This window comes from Rhincodon typus, chromosome 4 (assembly GCF_021869965.1).
Source record: "Rhincodon typus isolate 14 chromosome 4, sRhiTyp1.1, whole genome shotgun sequence".
Lineage (NCBI taxonomy): Eukaryota > Metazoa > Chordata > Chondrichthyes > Orectolobiformes > Rhincodontidae > Rhincodon > Rhincodon typus.
Genome location: NC_063335.1, coordinates 8,392,604 through 8,411,607, shown reverse-complemented (window position 1 = coordinate 8,411,607; position 19,004 = coordinate 8,392,604). Strand labels below are relative to the sequence as shown.

At 39.1% G+C, this 19,004-nt stretch overlaps 1 protein-coding gene across 1 annotated transcript in view; it reads left to right on the top strand.

Annotated features, from left to right (window-relative positions):
- The window catches only part of sugct (succinyl-CoA:glutarate-CoA transferase), a 393,759-nt gene that overhangs the window by 115,424 nt on the left and 259,331 nt on the right, over positions 1 to 19,004 (top strand). Inside the window, exons 10-11 of the mRNA XM_048596403.1 lie at positions 15,093 to 15,164; positions 16,886 to 16,983. Coding sequence (XP_048452360.1) covers positions 15,093 to 15,164; positions 16,886 to 16,983 — 170 coding nt within the window. The remainder of the gene's footprint in view (positions 1 to 15,092; positions 15,165 to 16,885; positions 16,984 to 19,004) is intronic.

Genomic DNA, 19,004 nt, shown 5'->3' with positions numbered 1-19,004 from the left:
CAGATGCTGCCAGACCTGCTGAGCTTTTCCAGCAACTTTGTTTTTGTCCCTGATTTACAGCATCCGCAGTTCTTTCGGTTTTTAAATAAATAGCAACTACGGGCAAAACAAAACTATGATTCATCATTACATAACTTTACTAGCTGAAACTTAAACCCCCTTTCAAAATCTTCACGTACGTTCTGACAAACACTGGTGTTATGGCTGGAGGAGAAAATTCCGTGAAAAACACTTTTTTAGCAGCAGTCCATGGGATTTGATGAGCTGTTCCTTTTGCTTCCCAAGACCTTTTGTTCTTTAATTTCCCTCCTGGATTCTTCTACTTGTTGGCTGTAGATACAGGATGATTGATACACTAATTGTAAAGTTTTCGCGTTACCGGCTAAAGACAACAGCAAAGATAACAATACAGCACCTGCTCCTTTAGTAGTCCAGACGCTTCTACCCCTGTACAATAAACAGTTAAGCTGCCCAGGAACCGATCAGAAAGTTGTCATCAAGCCTATGACTTTTGGTATTAACAGCTGCACAAACCTATCAGCAGTCCATTGCTCTACACACCGTATCACTCTACACACACGCGCACGCACACACCACACTGTTCTAGTAACATTTGTTTGGAAGTGCAGCAATTCCTTCCCATCGCAGTCCACGATCAAGGCTAAAGAAAAATGAAAGATGCAATCAGTGTGCCTTTAAAGGAAACAGTTATCCAAGTGAGACTAACAAATTACACTTGTCAAGTGAAGCCGAAGCAGGTTACATCTCGATTTAAAACTCCTGACATTAAATCAACCTTATTACCAGTTTCATGGGAGGTAATAAACTGACACGGAAGGAGTCCTGCGATGAAGCCACAGAAATGTTCTTTTCCTGAGCTAGAAAGGAGCTTCACCAGATTTCAGCATGATAGAGCCCACAACAGCCAGAGCCAGAAACTGAAAGGTTCCATTGCAGTGGTACCACCAGCCATTTAAATGCTCATATTTAAGGTCAAAGTGCTATGTCTGTGGAAACGTAAGTCACATCCAGACAACATGTAGACATAGAGGAAGCAGTAGTGCTCCAGCCAACACAGTTCAAGGTTGTGATATATCCTGAGCTAGTTCAAGAGCCTTGATTTCCTTGAATGTGCATATGGTAGATATTGTTATGATTCCAGTTGATGTTACAACTGTACAATTCGGATTGCGGACTGAAATCTGGCTCAACAGATCATATTTTTTTTTAAACAAGGTGTTGATTTTGATGGCCTAATTATATGATTATAAGTTAGCTGAGCATGCTTATGCTGATGTTCTTACAAAGATTTCCTGTGAAGATCAATTCGTTCTTAGCCACTTGTGAACTAGTTTGGCTACACAAATGATATGCCTGTGTCTGGAAGATTAATTAATGAAGTAACCTGCAATGAGTGATGCGCAGTAAAGTGCTCAATATGAATTGCAATATGAATGCCTGACCTAAACAGTGTAATGATGAGAATTACAGGCATATAAAATAAACTTAATGTAGATCAAGGTTGTTGCCTTTGGGATTATGAATCATTAATTCACCAAGGTTTATAGAGCGAATGTTACAGAAATATCATTAGAAGCACATAAAAGTGAAAGCAGGAGCAAGAAGTTATTTTTGTTTCTAAAGTAGACTGAGATATTGAAGAATTGGTGAAATGTTGGTAGTGTGTTTTGGAATGAAAAATTTTCTGCCTAAATTTGTTTAAATTCTAAAGTGAAACTCTAGAAAACCATGGGAACTCATTTGTTTTTAATTTCTTTGAAAGGGAAAGAAAACAGTGTTTTTAGTCAATAGTTATAGCATGGGAATAAACGTTGATTTTATGGCCTAAACTATATGTGTAGGTTTTGGGAAACTAATTTGCAGTTCATGGTTTACCAGCAGTGTTGGTGTCAGATGTTGGTCCTCAGTTTACATTAGAAGACTTTGGATAATTTCTGAGGGAGAATGGAATCAAACACACTGCCATTGTAGTACGGCCATATTATCTAGGATTACGTGGTGCTGAAGGAAGAAAGAAGTGTACAGATTGTGAAAGGGTATTTCAGAAATTGCAATAATTCACATTTCTTTTCGACACAAACTAGCTAACTTTCTGTTCTTTTCCAGGATAGCCCCACAATCTATAATAGATTATTCGTCTTACAAGCTAGTGCTTAAAACCTTCAATGACAAGATTTAGTTTGCTTAAACCTGATGTCAGTAGTATTGGACGTGAAAGTTAAGTGTTCAGTACTGGTCATAGTCATGGTGAAAAACCACCAAGTGGTAACAGTGGAATAATATGTGAATAGAGTTGTCAAGGGATGTATTCTAAAAGGTGCATTCTTGTATCTAGTGAAGATTGTAGAAGAATTCCATTAATGTCATGTAGGCCATTTGCTTGAACAGGAAAACCTGGCAAGAGGAAAGATATAACACTGATACTCCAAAGTGAGAGTCATAGTAGCAGCTACAAAGAAATGGAAATTCTCTGGTTGCAGAATCCACTGGTGGAGCAAAGTAATTAAGGTCTTTGATTGAGACTAATCTGTCAATATCTCTGTCCCAACAATTAATTGGGGCTGTCTGTCAAAGTTTAAGGTACTCAGGTATGTTGAGGAAAGAGATTCCATCTAAAGTAAGAAGTTACCTAAACAGAAAGATGGAAATTGGATAGATTAGTTAAACATGTGTAGGATAGAAGAAGAAAGACATTTTGGCTCGTAATTTCTTGTGAAATGATATTTTTGTTAAACATACTTTTGTTAAACATAAACGGTGTGAAGGACAAGCAAAAATCATTTTGCGTCTGGATAATACGTCATATCAGGTTGAGTTACGGTTACAGTAAAAGCAAATATGCCAACAATTCTATTAAATTTTAGATATTGATTATATTAGTTTTGCTATGTTACAGACTGGGCAATTAAGTACTTGTGCTTTAAGGTTTTATTTAAGTGGGAAGGAGTGTAATATATTCTAAGAGTTGAATGGTTTGCTATATTTTCGTGTCTGCTACTCTCTCTAGTAGGTGGTATAAGTGTTAGCACTGCTGCCTCACAGCAGCAGGGACCTGGGTTCGATTCCACCCTCGGCTGACCATCTGTGTGGAGTTTGCACGTTCTCCCCGTGTCTGTGTGGGTTTCCTCCGGGTGCTCCGGTTTCCTCCCACAGTCCAAAGATGTGCAGGCTGGGTGGATGGCCATGCTAAATTGCCCATAGTAATTAGGGACATGTAGATTAGGTGGGTTATAGGGGGATGGGTCTGGGTGGGATGCTTTGAGTGTCGGTGTGGACTTGTTCAGCCAAATGGCCTGTTTCCACACTGTCGGGATTCTATGAATCTATGAAAGTGTAGTTTGACACGATTGCTTAAAGTTGAGTCTGACAGATGAGTCTTTTCTCAGTCACCATGGGGATAGGTCACAACCTCCTGTGGATAACAAAAAAAAACCCGGATTCCGCTGCAATGTAGATTTCCTATCTGCCACTAAGAACTGTGTGATCAGACTGGATGAGTCAGTGGGAATAAAAATGAGGGTCCACAGATACCAAACCTGTGAATAGTGAGGCGTGAGTGTACACAGCAGTTTCCAAGGGTCAACTGACCCTTTTTGGAAGGTGTTGGTGAAGGGGCCTTGGCTAGTTTGCTGCCCTTGCTGCTTGGAAAAATCAGACCTCAAACTTTGATGCAGGATTTGTGTTACGAGTATAGATATATAGCCTATAATTATTTAATTACCCACTGGGAAGTCTTGTGGCTGTGACTGAATTTCAGACAGCAGTAATCTAATGTTTACCCATAAAAAGCTCTTTACATACCTTTATTCCATAGACATGTTCCAGATGCATAACTGCAATGGTATTGTGCTGACACTTTGGAACCAAGATGATAATAAATACTAAGCATAAGACCACTCCACCCTGTAATCTTCAGAATCAGATCAAATCTGGATCAATCTTTGCTTTGTATCTGCAATATTTATTTAGTTGGGTGATTCGATTTAGTCGAAAACACTAAAGATACGATTGAAATATTAGATGAAAAATAAATTCCATTCATGCTATAAGGGACATATGCTTCTTAGCATTTAATGTCAGTTTATAAGTGTTTGATTTTAGCATTTGAACCTAATGAAATCATTTGAATTCGATTTTAAGCAAGATCTGTTAATTGAAGAATGAAACAAAACTTTCCAAATGCCATAACATATGTAGTGGTAATCATAATTGATAGGCTGTGGATTAAAACTCCATTGTAGTGAATCATTTTATTATAAAAGAAAAATACATTTGGAAGCAGTGAAATTACCAGTTGTTTAAAATGAGAAAGATGAAAATGCCAAAAGTCTGAAATAAAAATGTATATACAACCCTGCTAGTTGTAACCTGCCAACGAAAAATGGCTTGTTTTTTCTGACTCCTTTTCAGTCTGTAACCTGACCTTCAATCAATTCCTCAAATTAACCTCAAAAAACACCAACAAACTTGTCATACAGGTTTTCTAAGTGGCCTAATATCATGATCCTAATAATGTATAACATTCTCCTTACTTAGATGCAAGGTTAACAGGTCTATAGTTTCCTGCTTTGTCTCTTCCCCCACTTTCATGATTAGCTATGTTACTTTTGCAGATTTCAAATTGCAGGACGATTCTGTAATCTAGAACAAAATTAATGCTTGTCTTGCTATCTTTGTAGCAACTTTTTAAATGTATTCTGCAAGTGAGACCATTGCATCCAGGACATTGTTGACTTTAATCTCTTTAATTTCTCAGTGCATTTTGCTGATATTTTTCTAAAAATCCTCATTCTCACCAGACCCTAGGTTTCCATGTCATCAGTAGTTAGGGCAACATTTATTGCTGGTCTCTAATTGCCCATAAGAAAGTGATGGTGAAGTGCCTTCTTGAACAACTGCAGTCCATGATTAGAATTGCTACTGTGTGGAAGTGGGCCACTTGGCCCATCAAGTCCACACTGACCCTCTAAACAGCATCCCACCCAGACCCGTCTCCTACTCTATCTACCATGGCGAATCCGTCTAACCTACACATCCCTGGACAGTATGGACAATTTAGCATGGCCAACCCACCTAAGCTGCACATCTTTAGACTGTGGGAGGAAACCGGAGCACCCAGAAGAAACCCGCACAGACAGTCACCCGAGGCTGGGATCGAACCCGGGTCCCTGGCGTTGTGAGGTAGTAGTGCTAACCACTGAGCCAACATGCTATCTATGTAGGGTAGGAACGTCGACAGTAGCATTAGGAAGGGAGCATCAAGATTTTGATCCAGTGCCAGTGAAGGAACAGCGATGTAGTTCTAGGTCAGATTGGTGAGTGGCTTTTAAGTGAATGTGTAAATAGTTATGTTGCCAAGCATTTGTTATCGATGCATTTCATGGTGATAGAGTTTTGAAAGAAGTTGTCAGAAGAGTCTTGGTATATTATTACAATGCATCTTGTAGATGGTACACACTACTGCCATTGTGCATCAGTGGTGAAAATCGAAAGTAGTAATTTGGGGGCCAATCAAGTGAGCTGCTTTGTCCCAGGGGCTGCACTAATCCAGGCAAGTGGTTAGAATTCCATCACACTCCTGACCTGTGCTTTAAAGATCGTGGACAGGCTTTAGGAGTCAAACAGTGAGGTATTCAACATACAATTCCCAGCTTTCAACTTGCTCTTGGAGCCGCAGTAATTATATTGGTGGTCCAGTTCAGTTTCTGGTCAACAGTAACCCCCAGGACTTTGGTAGTGGATATTTGATAATAGTAATGCTGGGTCATTAATGTAATTGCTTATCAAGGGGAGATGGTTACATTCTCCCTTGATTGAGATGGTCATTACCTGATGCTTGAATGGCACAATTGTTACTTGTCTCTTATCTCCTCCAGCCTGAATGTTCTTCTACCCTCCTCCATAGTTTCCCTCCTCCTGTTTTCTGAATACTTAATATATCCTTTAATATTAATCTTCTTCAAACATTAATGTAATTTCCTTAAATTTATGTCTTTTATTCTTCATTGTCAATTGATGACATATCATTCAATATTCTAAGAAACTTTGGTAATATTTTTGAAAGACTTTTAATCTGTTCTTTAATCCTAAATTTAAATCCTATTATCTTAGCCACTCTTGGAAAATTGCTCTCTCTACATGCCTTAATTAGCCTTCAAAATGTAAAGAAACTTATCTGGTCACATCTTAACCTTCTTAGTTGTATTGAACTTACTTTCCCAAATCTCCCTTTATTGGTTTTGTATCCTACTTGTAATGTTGCATCTAAAACAATTACCAATGCTCCAACTGGGACATAACTAAGGTGTTGTGCAAATTTGCCATTAGCTCTTTACTTTGTACGTTGTGTCTCTTAGAGAAAAAAATATTTTCTATGGTCTTGCCAGCAACTCTAACCAAAACTTTATTCCATTCAAACTTTTCAAACTATTCCAATGTTTTGAGGAGATTTTTCTGGAACCCGTCACACTGCAGGATCAGAGCATAATCTGGTTGTCTGGTTACCAGTCCTTTTACTGTTGGCCCCTGACCTTTTTTGTTTTCTAACTTTTCTTGTCTCTTTTTTACATTTTCTTGTAAACTAGCTTCTCCTGGAGGTTTGCTTTCTTTTCTCATTAAGGAAACTGCCACTCTTATCTGATTGTACATGTGATTCCAGACCCACTGCAATGTCGCTAATTCTTTACTGCCCTCTGGGAAATTAGTTATGGGCAACAAATTCTAGTCTAGTCAGTGATGCCCTCATCCTGTGAATGAATAAAAAATATATAACTGCTACTTTCTCCCTTAACAGCTTTTACATTTCAATAAAGGTATTCAATATCTGAATTCTGTTCATATCTAGGATGCTGTTATTTTCCTATATAGGGTACAAGAGGTGAAGAAGCTTATCAATAGATCATTCTACTCTTATCTCTAGCATCCAAACTCTCACCATTGTAGTTTTTCTTCTTTAACCTCTATTTTATCAACATTACTGTGGTCACTACAACCATGCAACCATACAACCCTTGTTCTGTGTATACCAAATTGCTCATTTCCTCCCTATGCTCTAAGTAATACTCATTGCATTGTATCCCAAATCTTATTATACTGCCTTTTGCAACAGTGGGATATCTCCAAGCTCTTTGCAGCCATTGAAGTGTAGTTATCCTTGTACTATGGGAAATGCAGCAGCCAATTCTCATTTGGCAAGATACAAACAGCAAAAAGTCTGATCATCAGATAATTTGTGTCAGTGATTGGTTGATGGATTGATATTGTATGGGACATTGGAGGAGCTCTGCTGAAGTTCTTCAGATTTGTTCTATGAGATATTTTGGATGGTTGACTCATTAAACCAAGGCACCATCCACACTAAATCTTGAATTTCTCAAACAACTAGCTAATGTTATGATGATAGCTGATGATAATTCTGAACTAGTTAGATTCCAGAGCGGAACATGGCTTGATAGATCATTAATTTACTTTTTGCAGTTGATAATTCTGGTGATTATTCACTGAATATAGTTCCATAAAGCTAAAGATGATCTTTAACAAAATTGTACAGTCTTATTATACAAAAAGAAAAAATAAGCACACATATTTTTGTTTTGAAAGTGCTTAACATGAACAGCCAAAGTTTCAGTTTTTTTCTGAGCAATATCCTTTACAGATTTACTGAATCCCAATGAAGTATTACTCCAATGTTAACTCCTTATATTTCTTTTTTAACTGACTCTTTTCAGTTCTGTTGGCCTCGATACTTGTGTCCAGGTCAGATGGTCTCATCAGTCTGGCACCTGGAAAACTTCTACACAACATCTCTCAGCTTGGTGTCTTTACACCATAATCTGCCCTTCTCCTGACATGAAACTTTTCTTCTGAACTGAAATTTGATTCTTCTGTGATCTGTGGTCTGTTTTCTCAGTATATCATAAAAGTTAAACTTCTGAAGTGCAGCGCTTATGTTGTATAAAAGAATAAAGAGTTATTGTTTGAAATTCTCTTTCCCCAGTGAGCATTGGAGGCTGCAGGTTATTGAATATGTTCAAAGCAGAGTTACATAGATTTTTGATTGAAAAGGGAGCCGAGGGTTAGGGTCTGGGTTAACCCTATCTCATTCAGAACAGGAGAACAGTGAGGTAGAGACCACAGCTATGATTTTATTGAATACTGGAGCACTCGGAAAGGTCTAATGGCCAACTCATCCTATTACTAATGTTCTCTAATCACTGCCCTAATGTACATCGTTCTCATGGATGAACAAGTAGGGTAAGGCTTACCAGTGATTTATACTGGTGAATCGAGTGGTTAAAACATTTGATAATACATGGCCCTTAATAGCTAGCTTTGACAGCTTATTCACAAGTTTTCTAGACTTGAAAAAATGTGGTCTATATCTAACAGAGGGCAAATACAAAATCTAAATAGGTCTGATAGAAACTGTTGTTGAGTCAATTTGCCACCAGTTTGGATTGGAGACTCACAGGTATGATGATGAAGTCCTATATATGTCAGACAGTAGACTATTCATAAAATCTGAAGTCCTATCCTGTTTGCTTCGCAGAGCGGATGAAACATGAGCATAATCTGAAGGATGTTTTATTTCTTGCATTTTATGGCAGTAGCTAGAAGTGCTTCATTTTTGCAATCCTAGATGGATCAGTTTTAAAAAAAGGGTCCTTATGGACTAATTATGTCTTATGTCATGCTCCAGAATGCTATGAACTTTGAGTGAATGATTTTATTTTTTTAAAAATTGACACAAATAGTTGATTAAAGTAGATAATGGAAATCATGTGGCTTTTGGCATTTGAGCTTCAGACAGTCTTAAATATGGACATTCCCAGCCATCCTGGAATTTATACATCCATTTGTTTAAGGATGGTTCAAGGTAAAGGAACTATAGAATCTAAGGGGTCTGTCTGTCTAATATCACCCTGAACAAAAGGGGACATCAAAACATAATGCCCTTAAGATAGATGTGAATGGATCCTATCAACCTTTCACTCTATTATGATGGCTTCCTTCATCTAAACTATACTGGATTAATTGCAAAGTGTTAAATAAGAATAGTGTGTGAAATCAACAAACCTCTTTGGAAAATGAATGTGTAGATGTCATGTGATAAAGAAACCATTTTGTTGTTTGCTTTTAAACTCAGAAATAGCTGACAAAGTTCCACTGAAAGCCTTTGAATAAGCTTAAAGACATCAAACAGCCAAAGTAATTAATGACATACCTTAAAAGTGGGATATCCTTTCATAGAGAAGGACTTTGTCTACCTGACAACCAATCTCTAGAAAGTCAACTACAAGAAACTTCACAGTTTTTGGAGAATCATTTGCTTTAAAAGATCTTCTGATTAATTAAGAAACTACAAACCTGCCACTAAAGAGACCAAAATAATTGTATGGTGTAATGCTATATTACCATCATGTGTATCGAATCTTTGTGTGTATGTTGAAACAGAAATTCTGAAAGCAGAATTTCATTAAATATTGTTTTTGAGCAGTTTGCCCTTTTAATTTCCCTTGTATTTGGTTGAGTATGCTTGCTGTGAGAAAGACTATAACATCAAGTAATTATGAATGAAATCTCTATTCCTGATTCAACATTCTTGGGCATAGGATCATATACAGAGAAAGAAGTGGGAGTACTTTTTTTTTACGGCTTGTACTTTTTTGTATGAGTGAAATAGTTTCTGCTGGTCCCACTGTAGGTGGCATAGGGAGAAGAAAACAGTTTCTTTCACCACTTTAAAAGGAAATGCTGCCATTCATTGTTTGGTCACTACTCATAAAGTCAACACAATTCATTATTGGATTTTTGAAATGAGCACCAACAATGTAGAGATCTAATAGCTCCAGTTTAAGGAAACAGTTAAAAATACATTGCATTCTTCACATCATCATAAGTGTTTTGAGAGCATATTGTTGAAATATTTTTGGAAAGAGGAAGTGTTCGAAATCAGTTATGAGTTATGACATTTCCGTAAGAATTTAAGCTGAGATGTTCAGGACAAGAAGGAATTTGAGAGATTGGTAAGTGACTTGCTTCTCTATTGAAGCTGATGTAATGTTTGGGCCATTTTAAATGTTAAATATCATTACTATTTTTACAAAGAGTCGTGCAGTTTCAGAGGAAATGGTGAGACTTTGGGTGGCAGAATGTCTTTGTCAAGAGCATTCTCATCAATTGAAGTGGTGTTAAGTGGGGTTTGGCAGGCATTTGCAGTTAGGGAAAGGGGGTATCTGGGGTTGTCTTTGGCCAGGGATATCGTGAGTGTTAGAACTCTGGCTATTTACGAAGACATACATTGCATTTTTTGCACCTTCAATTACCATCCACTGTTTAAGAAGTATCTTATATATATGAGCATAGGTGACTATCCAATTAATTTCTCCAAACTGAATTAACACCCATTTGATAGAGACGTTTGAGACGAATGGTGAAGTCTGCAGTTCAGCGCCACTTACATGGCAATACCTGAGTACATCTACAGTGTTTGAAGGAAGTTGGGTTACAGGGTTTAAGAATTGGATGTAAGATAGAAAGAATTTTCATGGTGCATTTAGGATGGTTGAAGCTTGATTCTCATTTAATAATATCTTACTTAGGCCATTAAGGAATAAAAGTGTTGCTGGCCTGAAGAAGGTGTGGTTGGAGACTGTAGCAGGGACATTATGTCACATTCCTCGGGATTCAATGAAATTGGGTCAGGAGAGGAGAGTACTATTGGATTTTGATCTCAATCCTACTGTGTGCATCTGCTGCTTTGCCAAGCTGATTCAATTTATTACTCCTTACACCCACTCAGTTTATAATCAGAAACTTCCTACTGTCATACTTTCTCAATTCACCATCTATCTATCCATTTTCAGCACTCATCCACTCACTTATGCAATTTCATGCCCCTCCAGGATTGTTGCTCTCACCAATGCTCTATATTCATCACCATATTGCTGTTTCTTACTTAGTGACTTATACTTCCAAGGAACAAAGAGGTGATGGTGACAGGAAATAGAGAGGAGAGTTTGCATCAGCGAACATCTCGCTCTTCAAGCCCAACTGAGTTGGAAATAAACATGGTACAATGGAGATTGTCAGTACAAAAAATAATAATTGAGGAGCAGCAGTGAATATACTGATAGACCTCCTGTTCATATCGATCATGATTCCAGAAAGAATGGAAGAGTTGCCTACAGCATGAATAGGTTTGTGTCATAGGGCATTGAAGTGATCTTAGCTTGTGTAAAGTGACCAGCACCATGGAGCATCAGGTGCAATACCAAGATAAGTAGCAATACCAAAATAAGTACATGCACAATTTGATTCGGGTCGTGCATCTTCTGGATGCTGACATATTTGCTGCCATAAATACGATAAAAATGCTTTAAACTTGGTCTCAGATAATAGCAGTGACCTTACCTGATCTGAAAGCAATTTTCAATAGGGTTGTAGCACCAAAGTGTGGTTGGCTGTGCAAGGTGAAATGGAAATGGGAACTCCACTCAAAGCACACCTACTGCTCAACTATTGCAACCCCATCAATCAGTACCCAGTATACTGCATTGTGTACCAACAGTCAAGCCTCCCTGACAAGTGTAGGGAGATACCATCTATAGTGATCTCTCATTGGCTTCAAAACTCCAAGGTCATTGGCAAAGAACATCTCAGTAGTTAGAACGGAGATCTGAGAAGCCTGTGTCTACCTGTGCTGAAGCCACAAGAGGTGTAACACTGAGAGGTGGAGGGAAAAGGATGATTTATAATTGCACAAAGGGATGCAAAAGTGCAATCTAAGAGAATATTGAATTAATAAGCGCATTCCTTTTTATTCTTCTTCTTTGTTTTCCTTCCTGTGGAAGGTGAGCCTATAAATAGACACCCCTGCATCCTACTCAAGGCCCAAGCAGAATGCTCTGTCAGATCTGTCCCCTGCCCCTAAACTCCTCCACCAGCCTCAAAATTCTGGCCATTTGAGGACCTGAGATGGGATGGGAATAGTCAGGTCACCCTAATTCTTGCTTGTTTCAGTGGTGTACAGGAGGGTATCAGGAAGACCACTTTGGGAACTTTACAGGTCCCTTCCACCCGCAAAATCACTGGCGGGGGATCAATAATATTCTGCCCATCGTGTGTCCCTTTATTAACAATGGATAATTAACTTAGACCTAATTACTCTTTCACAGATGGTCCAGGGCCAGAGAAGACAGAGGTTGATCGTGTTTGCTATTTTATTAGCCTCTTCCGGCCTCTCTCAGCACCTGTAAATATGAACCCTGTTTCACAGAACTCTCACAGCAATTGTTGTTTAAAGGAACATATGGCAGTCTTGCTACGGAATAGAGAAAGCTGTTTCAAGTCTGGATACTTCCATTCTACTCACATGGTAACGACTGCACCATATCCAGTTTGTTTCTTGCTTCTTATCCAGAGGTTAATGCTGCATCCCCACTGCACTGTGGGAGTGAACCTCATTACTGAATGTTGCAAGAAAATACTGTACTGTATACTAAAGCATTTTTACAACTTTGCACCTCTGCCGTTGTTGTTTCAGTTTGGTAATTTGAACAAAGCTCTTTGGGCAGATGCTGATGCCAGTTTGCTGTGGAAGGTTGTGCTTTGGCTTTTTGACTCCATGTACGTAGAAGCCAAGACAGAAAAAAATTTCAGCTGGTTTCGTCTTTTGGGGTGCTTAGCAACAATGGCATTCATTTATTTTTAGCTGAAGTTTCTTGAAGTGAAGATCTTGAGCACCGAGTGGCCCTCCCTTAACGTTATAACTCAGTATTTCAGTCATTCAATTTCAATTTGCTCCAATAATTGATATTTCTAGTGTTGACTTATACTCGGATTCAGATTGCCAGGATTCTGCTTTCCTACAGAGTCTGGTATATTTTGCTCTGAAACCAAGAAGAGCAAAGCTTAACAGCAGCATCACAGTTTGGGAAAAAATGTTTCAGCACTTTACATGGGTGCTATCATGCAGTTAGCAGTGCTATGCTAAGGCAAGGATGCATGCTGCAGAATGAAAAGAGCAGTAAAGCTGCCATGAATACTTGATTTTGCACCTGATTTAGAATCTCACTTGAATTGTCTGCATTTGACCAAAAGGTGGTCAACTCATGCTTGCTTGAATTTTCATTTTTTAAAATTTAATACAAGTGTAGGACAATCCTAGATCACTCACTATATTTTGAACATTTAACATAGAATAGTACAGTACTGTACAGGCCCTTCGGCCCACGACATTGTGCCGACCTATTATCCGACTCTAAGATCAAACTAATCTGGATACTCTTCATTTTACTATCATCCATGTGCCTATCCAAGAGTTGCTTAAATGTCCCTAATGTATCTGACTCCACTACCAACGCTGACAGTGCATTCCACGCACCTACCACTCTCTGTGTAAAAAAACCTAGTTCTGACATCTCCCTTATACCTTCCTCCAATCACCTTAAAATTATGACCCCTTATGATAGCCGTTTCCGCCCTGGGAAAAGGCCTCTGGCTATCCACTCTATCTATGCCTCTCATCATATTGTACACCTCTATCATATCACCTCTCATCCTCCTTCGCTCCAATGAAAAAAGCCCTAGCTCCCTCAAACTTTCCTCGTAAGACCTGCCCTCCAGTTCAGGCAGAATCCTGGTAAATCTCCTCTGCACCCTCGCTAAAGCTTTCACATCCTTCCTATAATGAGGGGACCAGAACTGAACACGATATTCCAAGTGTGGTCTAACCAGGGTTTTATAGAGCTGCAGCATAACCTTGCGGCTCTTAAACTTAATCCCCCGCCAATGAAAGCCAACACACCATACGCCTTCTTAATAACCCTCTCAACTTTGGCAGCGACTTAGAGGGATCAATGGACATGGACCCCAAGATCCTTCTGTTCCTCCACACTGCCAAGAATCCTGCCATTAACCCTGTATTCTGCATTCAAATTCAACCTTCCAAAATGAATCACTTCACACTTTTCCGGGTTGAATTCCATCTGCCACTTCTTTGCCCAGCTCTACATCCTGTCAATGTCCCGTTGCAAACTACAACAGCCCTCCACGCTATCCACAACTCCACCAACGTTCATGTCATCAGCAAACTTACTAACCCAACCTTCCACTTCCTCATCCAAGTCATTTATAAAAATCACAAAGAGTAGAGGTCCCAGAACAGATCCCTGCGGAACACCACTGGTCACCGAGCTCCAGGCTGAATAATTTCCATCTGCTGCCACCCTCTGTCTTCTATTGGACAGCTAATTCTGTATTCAGACAGCCAAATTTCCCTGAATCCCATGCCTCCTTACTTTCTGAATGAATCTACCATGGGGAACCTTATCAAATGCCTTGTTAAAATCCATATACACCACATCCACTGCTCTACCTTCATCAATGTGTTTTGTCACCTCCTCAAAGAACTCAGTAAGGCTTGTGAGGCATGACCTGCCCCTCTCAAAGCTATGCTGACTATCTTTAATCAAACTATGCTTTTCCAAATAATCATAAATACTGTTTCTCAGAATCCTCTCCAACAATTTTCCCACTACAGAAGTAAGTCTGACTGCTCTCTAATTCTCAGGGTTATCCCTATTCCCTTTCTTGAACAAGGGAATGACATTTGCCACCCTCCAATCATCTGGTACTACTCCAGTGGACAGTGAGGACGCAAAGTTTATTGCCAAAGGGGCAGCAATCTCTTCCCTCGCTTCCCGTAGAAACCTTGGGTATATCCCGTCTGGCCCAGGGGACTTATCTATCCTCATGTATTTCAAAATTTCTAGCGCATCCTCCTTTCTAAGATCAACCTGTTTGAGCATATCAGCCTGTTTCATGCTGTCCTCACAAACTACAAGGTCCCTCTCATTGGTGGATACTGAAGCAAAGTATTCATTAAGGACCTCCTGGAGAAATCACCCTGCTTCTATTGATAGAAATCACTATAAATATGGTCTTGTGTGTTCGTGATGGAGACAATTTTTGAATAGGCTTAGTTAATCAACTTTAGTTGCATCCTGTTTTTAAGTCTTAGCTTCAACTTCAAATAAGTATTGACCATTTTTAAACTTTCTCCTTTGTAGGCTTTTGAGACAAAGGACGGCTATCTTGTGGTTGGGACAGGAAATGATCAACAATTTTCAGTTGTTTGTAATGTAAGTTGTATTTTCTTTATACTTGCACATGAATAATGGGAAAAAATTATAATGAGATTGTTTCTGTTTGTGTTCTGTATGTAAAGCTGCAGTTATCGGTAATTATTTACTGTGCCACTCTTAACCAGAGTCATCTTTGCTCATGAGAAAGGTCGGCATCTCAAGTTGTAGAGATCTCATCCAATGGTGTGTGAATATTGCAACTGTGTCAGCAAGAAGTAATTTCTGTTAATGTTAACAGCTCACTTGCTATGTAAATGAAGCCTCGATTCCTGTTCAGGTTTCAAACTGACAGGAAGTGAAATTGAATGAAGCTGTTCTGGAGGAAGAGCTCCATTTCAATCCATTGTTCAGGTATTCACTCCTGAGTCATATTCTACAGGATTGATTTAAATTCTTATGTTGAAATGAGGGATGCTTCATCTGCACAACAGCAGGCCCCTCTTAAAAAAAAAAAAAAAAAGGCAGTGGATACACCATCGCAATAAAGGGACATAAGTCAACCAACCCCATTTTATTGAAGCTGCTTGCAGCTTTGTGACACTAAGATAGACAAGTACCAAAAACAATACAAGCAAGTTTAGCATCAAACAAGCACAAATTCACTTTGAACCATAACTTCCAAGCTTCGTCATAATGAAAAATACTCTACTTAAGAACCACAAGTAAATCAGTCTACTATATTGAAAAAAATGTGTCATTTAGATAAATTTTAGTCAAGCTGCACTTTATTTGAATGAGTGACCTTTTTGTTCATGTTTCCATTGGGATTGGTGATAGTGCCCATATAGTCAGGAGAGTGCTATCTGTTACTGAGAACTCTCTCTGCTACCCTGTATTGGAGTTTATAGAACTCCCTGTACTTCCTTTCACCTTTTCATGAGCAAAGTGGTGAAAGAAGTCCCTGACGCTTGATTAATGTTATTGACATCACTGATTCTGTCTTGAAAAGATCTGGTTATGTAGAAATTCAAGTCTACGATCACCATTGTTGAACCAGCTCTTAGACTGATGCCAGAACTTCTCTGTCTCTTTCATGAAAGCTTGATTGGAAAGGCATGTCGTCTGTCTTGCAAGTGGGTAGTTCTTCCTAGGTTTATAACACCAGTTTCTAGAGTAGGGACAAGTAAGGTTTGATAGCTTCTTGTTTAATCAGCTCCACCACAGTCGCTCTTCAGAGCCTCTGCTTCCTTTACCACATCTCTCCATGAGTAAAGAATTTGGAAGGGAACTATCTTTCTCAGATACTTGGATGCTGCAATTTGCAAATGATTCTTTGCCAGCAATGCTGTGATAGGAAACCAAGGACAGAAAGAGCACAAAACAGCTAAAGCGAAGCCACAAGTAATGCTACAGTAAAATGTAGAGAGCATGACACTTGGGTTTAATTCAGGGTGTTAGCAGTGAAGCTCTGAATGGATTGGAGTTGTCAAAAGCCACAGAGATGTGTTACAGTAAAAGCAGGGTTATTCTAAAGACTCAAAAATTTGACTATGTTTTATTGAAGCACCTTCATGAAAAGAGAGAGAATATGCCTATGGTTTAAATCTCTGTCATCTCCACTAAATACCTCTCTGGCTTTCTCTCCTATGTTGCGCACTTCTTCTGCATAATTACTCATTGGTTTCTAGTCTAATCACAAAATGTAGCTGCTGTATTTAAAGGAGATTGTACTGAATTTAATCCACATATATCAATTGACCATTATTGTTGCTCACTAGATCTTGTCCTTACCTGCACTAAGTCAAGATCGTAGATTCAAGACGAATAAGCTTCGTGTTCATAACAGAAGAGAACTTATTGATATCCTGTGTGCAAGGTTAGTCTTAGCAACGGACATAGACTATGCATTGTAATACACATATTGGTGAAGTAGCCACCCTATTATTATAGAAGGTTTTGCATTGTTAACGCAGGAAAAGTTAAGTATAAGACGTTATTCATACCTTTTTTTAAAAATACCTTGATACATTTTACAAAGTAGTACATAAATAGAAGTTATGATATGTAAGTATTTTCCTTTGCTCTGAATATTTAGTTAATTGCTTCAGGCCTTGCATCATGTGCTATTAAAGCAGGTGTGCTCTGGCCGGCCAGTGAGGACTTGCACCCAACAGCAACAACTTCATTGAGAACTTCAAACTTCTTTCCCATTTAAAACAAAATGGCAGGACATGTTGGCACCATGTGATCATGTGATGAAAATGTGGAGAGCTGGAAACCCCACCCAAAACGATTCCATTATTTTGTTGATTGTTGCTGATATAAATGAACTCTCAGCGGTGTGATTTGGTGTCCGAGTGCTGGCCTTACCTGGACCTTCAGGAAAAAGCGACAGCAAGCATATAAGTGGGCTGGAAAGGTAAGTAGATTTTCTTTCTTCATGTTTTCTATACGGGCCAGATGGAGTGCAGTTGCTTCTATAGACCCCACAAGGAATCTTTGGAGCCCTAGGCTTCCTTCTCTCTAGGCTTCCTTCTCTGACAGAGATCACCTACCCTGCACCACCATTTACTTGTGGGTTACCAGTCATAGGCCCCTTCTCCTTTTGCCCAGCTTGCAATGATTGCAGTTCAGGCAGGCATTGTGGCCTGGTCTATGTAAATACGATGTGGATTTGTGGAAATATGGTAGGCTGTCACTTCAAGAGTCTGTTCACATGATGTGATGATGTTGTTCTTGGCCATTTTGGACAGGAAACAGCTTAGTGCAACCTTGCTGCCTGTAGAGCGAACACGTCCATGATAAAGATCCTGCAGTTTAATACTTCGTCCTTCTGGAACATCGTTGAACTTAAAACAAAGTCAAAACTGGCAGTGATGATAAAAACTATTTTGAGATCCACCAGGTCAATTCAAAAAAGCGAATGCACCAGGGAAGAGGTGAATAGTGCAGAAGAAGCTCACCATGCTCTCCACCCTGAAAGATCACTGAGTAACGAAGGGCGTGAACTCAAATAAAAACAGGCAGCTCCAGGAATACCTTGTTTTAAAACAAGAGTAAGTAAGGTGATGCTAACATTTGTAGTACATTGTGCTATGCAGGCCCTTTCCACTTAAAACAAAAAGACAGGAAATGTTAGCACTGTGTGATCATATGATTAAAATACAGAGAGCTGGAACTCCTACCCAGAGAGATTCATTTGCTTTGTTCAAGCTAACAAAATTGAAGCAAACGTAGTTGGCCTGCATTCCTGTGCTTCATGGGGGAATCCTTTTAACTTCTGAGGAGTCTGGTAAAGCCAGAGAAGCAGAGTTCCAAATCATATGAAGAAATATTAGGAATTCTACTGAAACTTTTTTTTAACCAAAACTACTGCCGATTGCTAAAATTTTCAGATTTCACAAACACAACCAGCATGATTGTGAATCTATCTCCCAGTTTTATCAATTTTAAAGAACTTAGCAGAATTCAGTGAATTTGGAGACTTTTAAATAATCCTATCAGAGACAGACTGGTAGGTGGTTTAAGACATGAAGGAGTCCAGAAGAGATTACTGGCAGAAATCTATCGAGACTTAAAGAAACCACAGAAAATGGCAGTGTCAATAGAACTAGCAACCAAGGAAGCTCAACAGGTAAGCTCAAGCATGAGAGTTCACAAAATGGCAACTGAGAGGCCAGTACCAGCGCAGACTCAAAACTACCATTGCTAGTATAATCAAGCTGTATGCAGAATTTGGGGTTTAAAAAAACATTCGCATTGAACAGAGTTAGTAGGAACTGCAGATGCTGGAGAATCTGAGATAACAAGGTGTAGAGCTAGATGAACACAGCAGGCCAAGCAGCATCAGAGGAGCAGGAAAGCTGACGTTTCGGGTCGAGACCCTTCTTCAGAAAA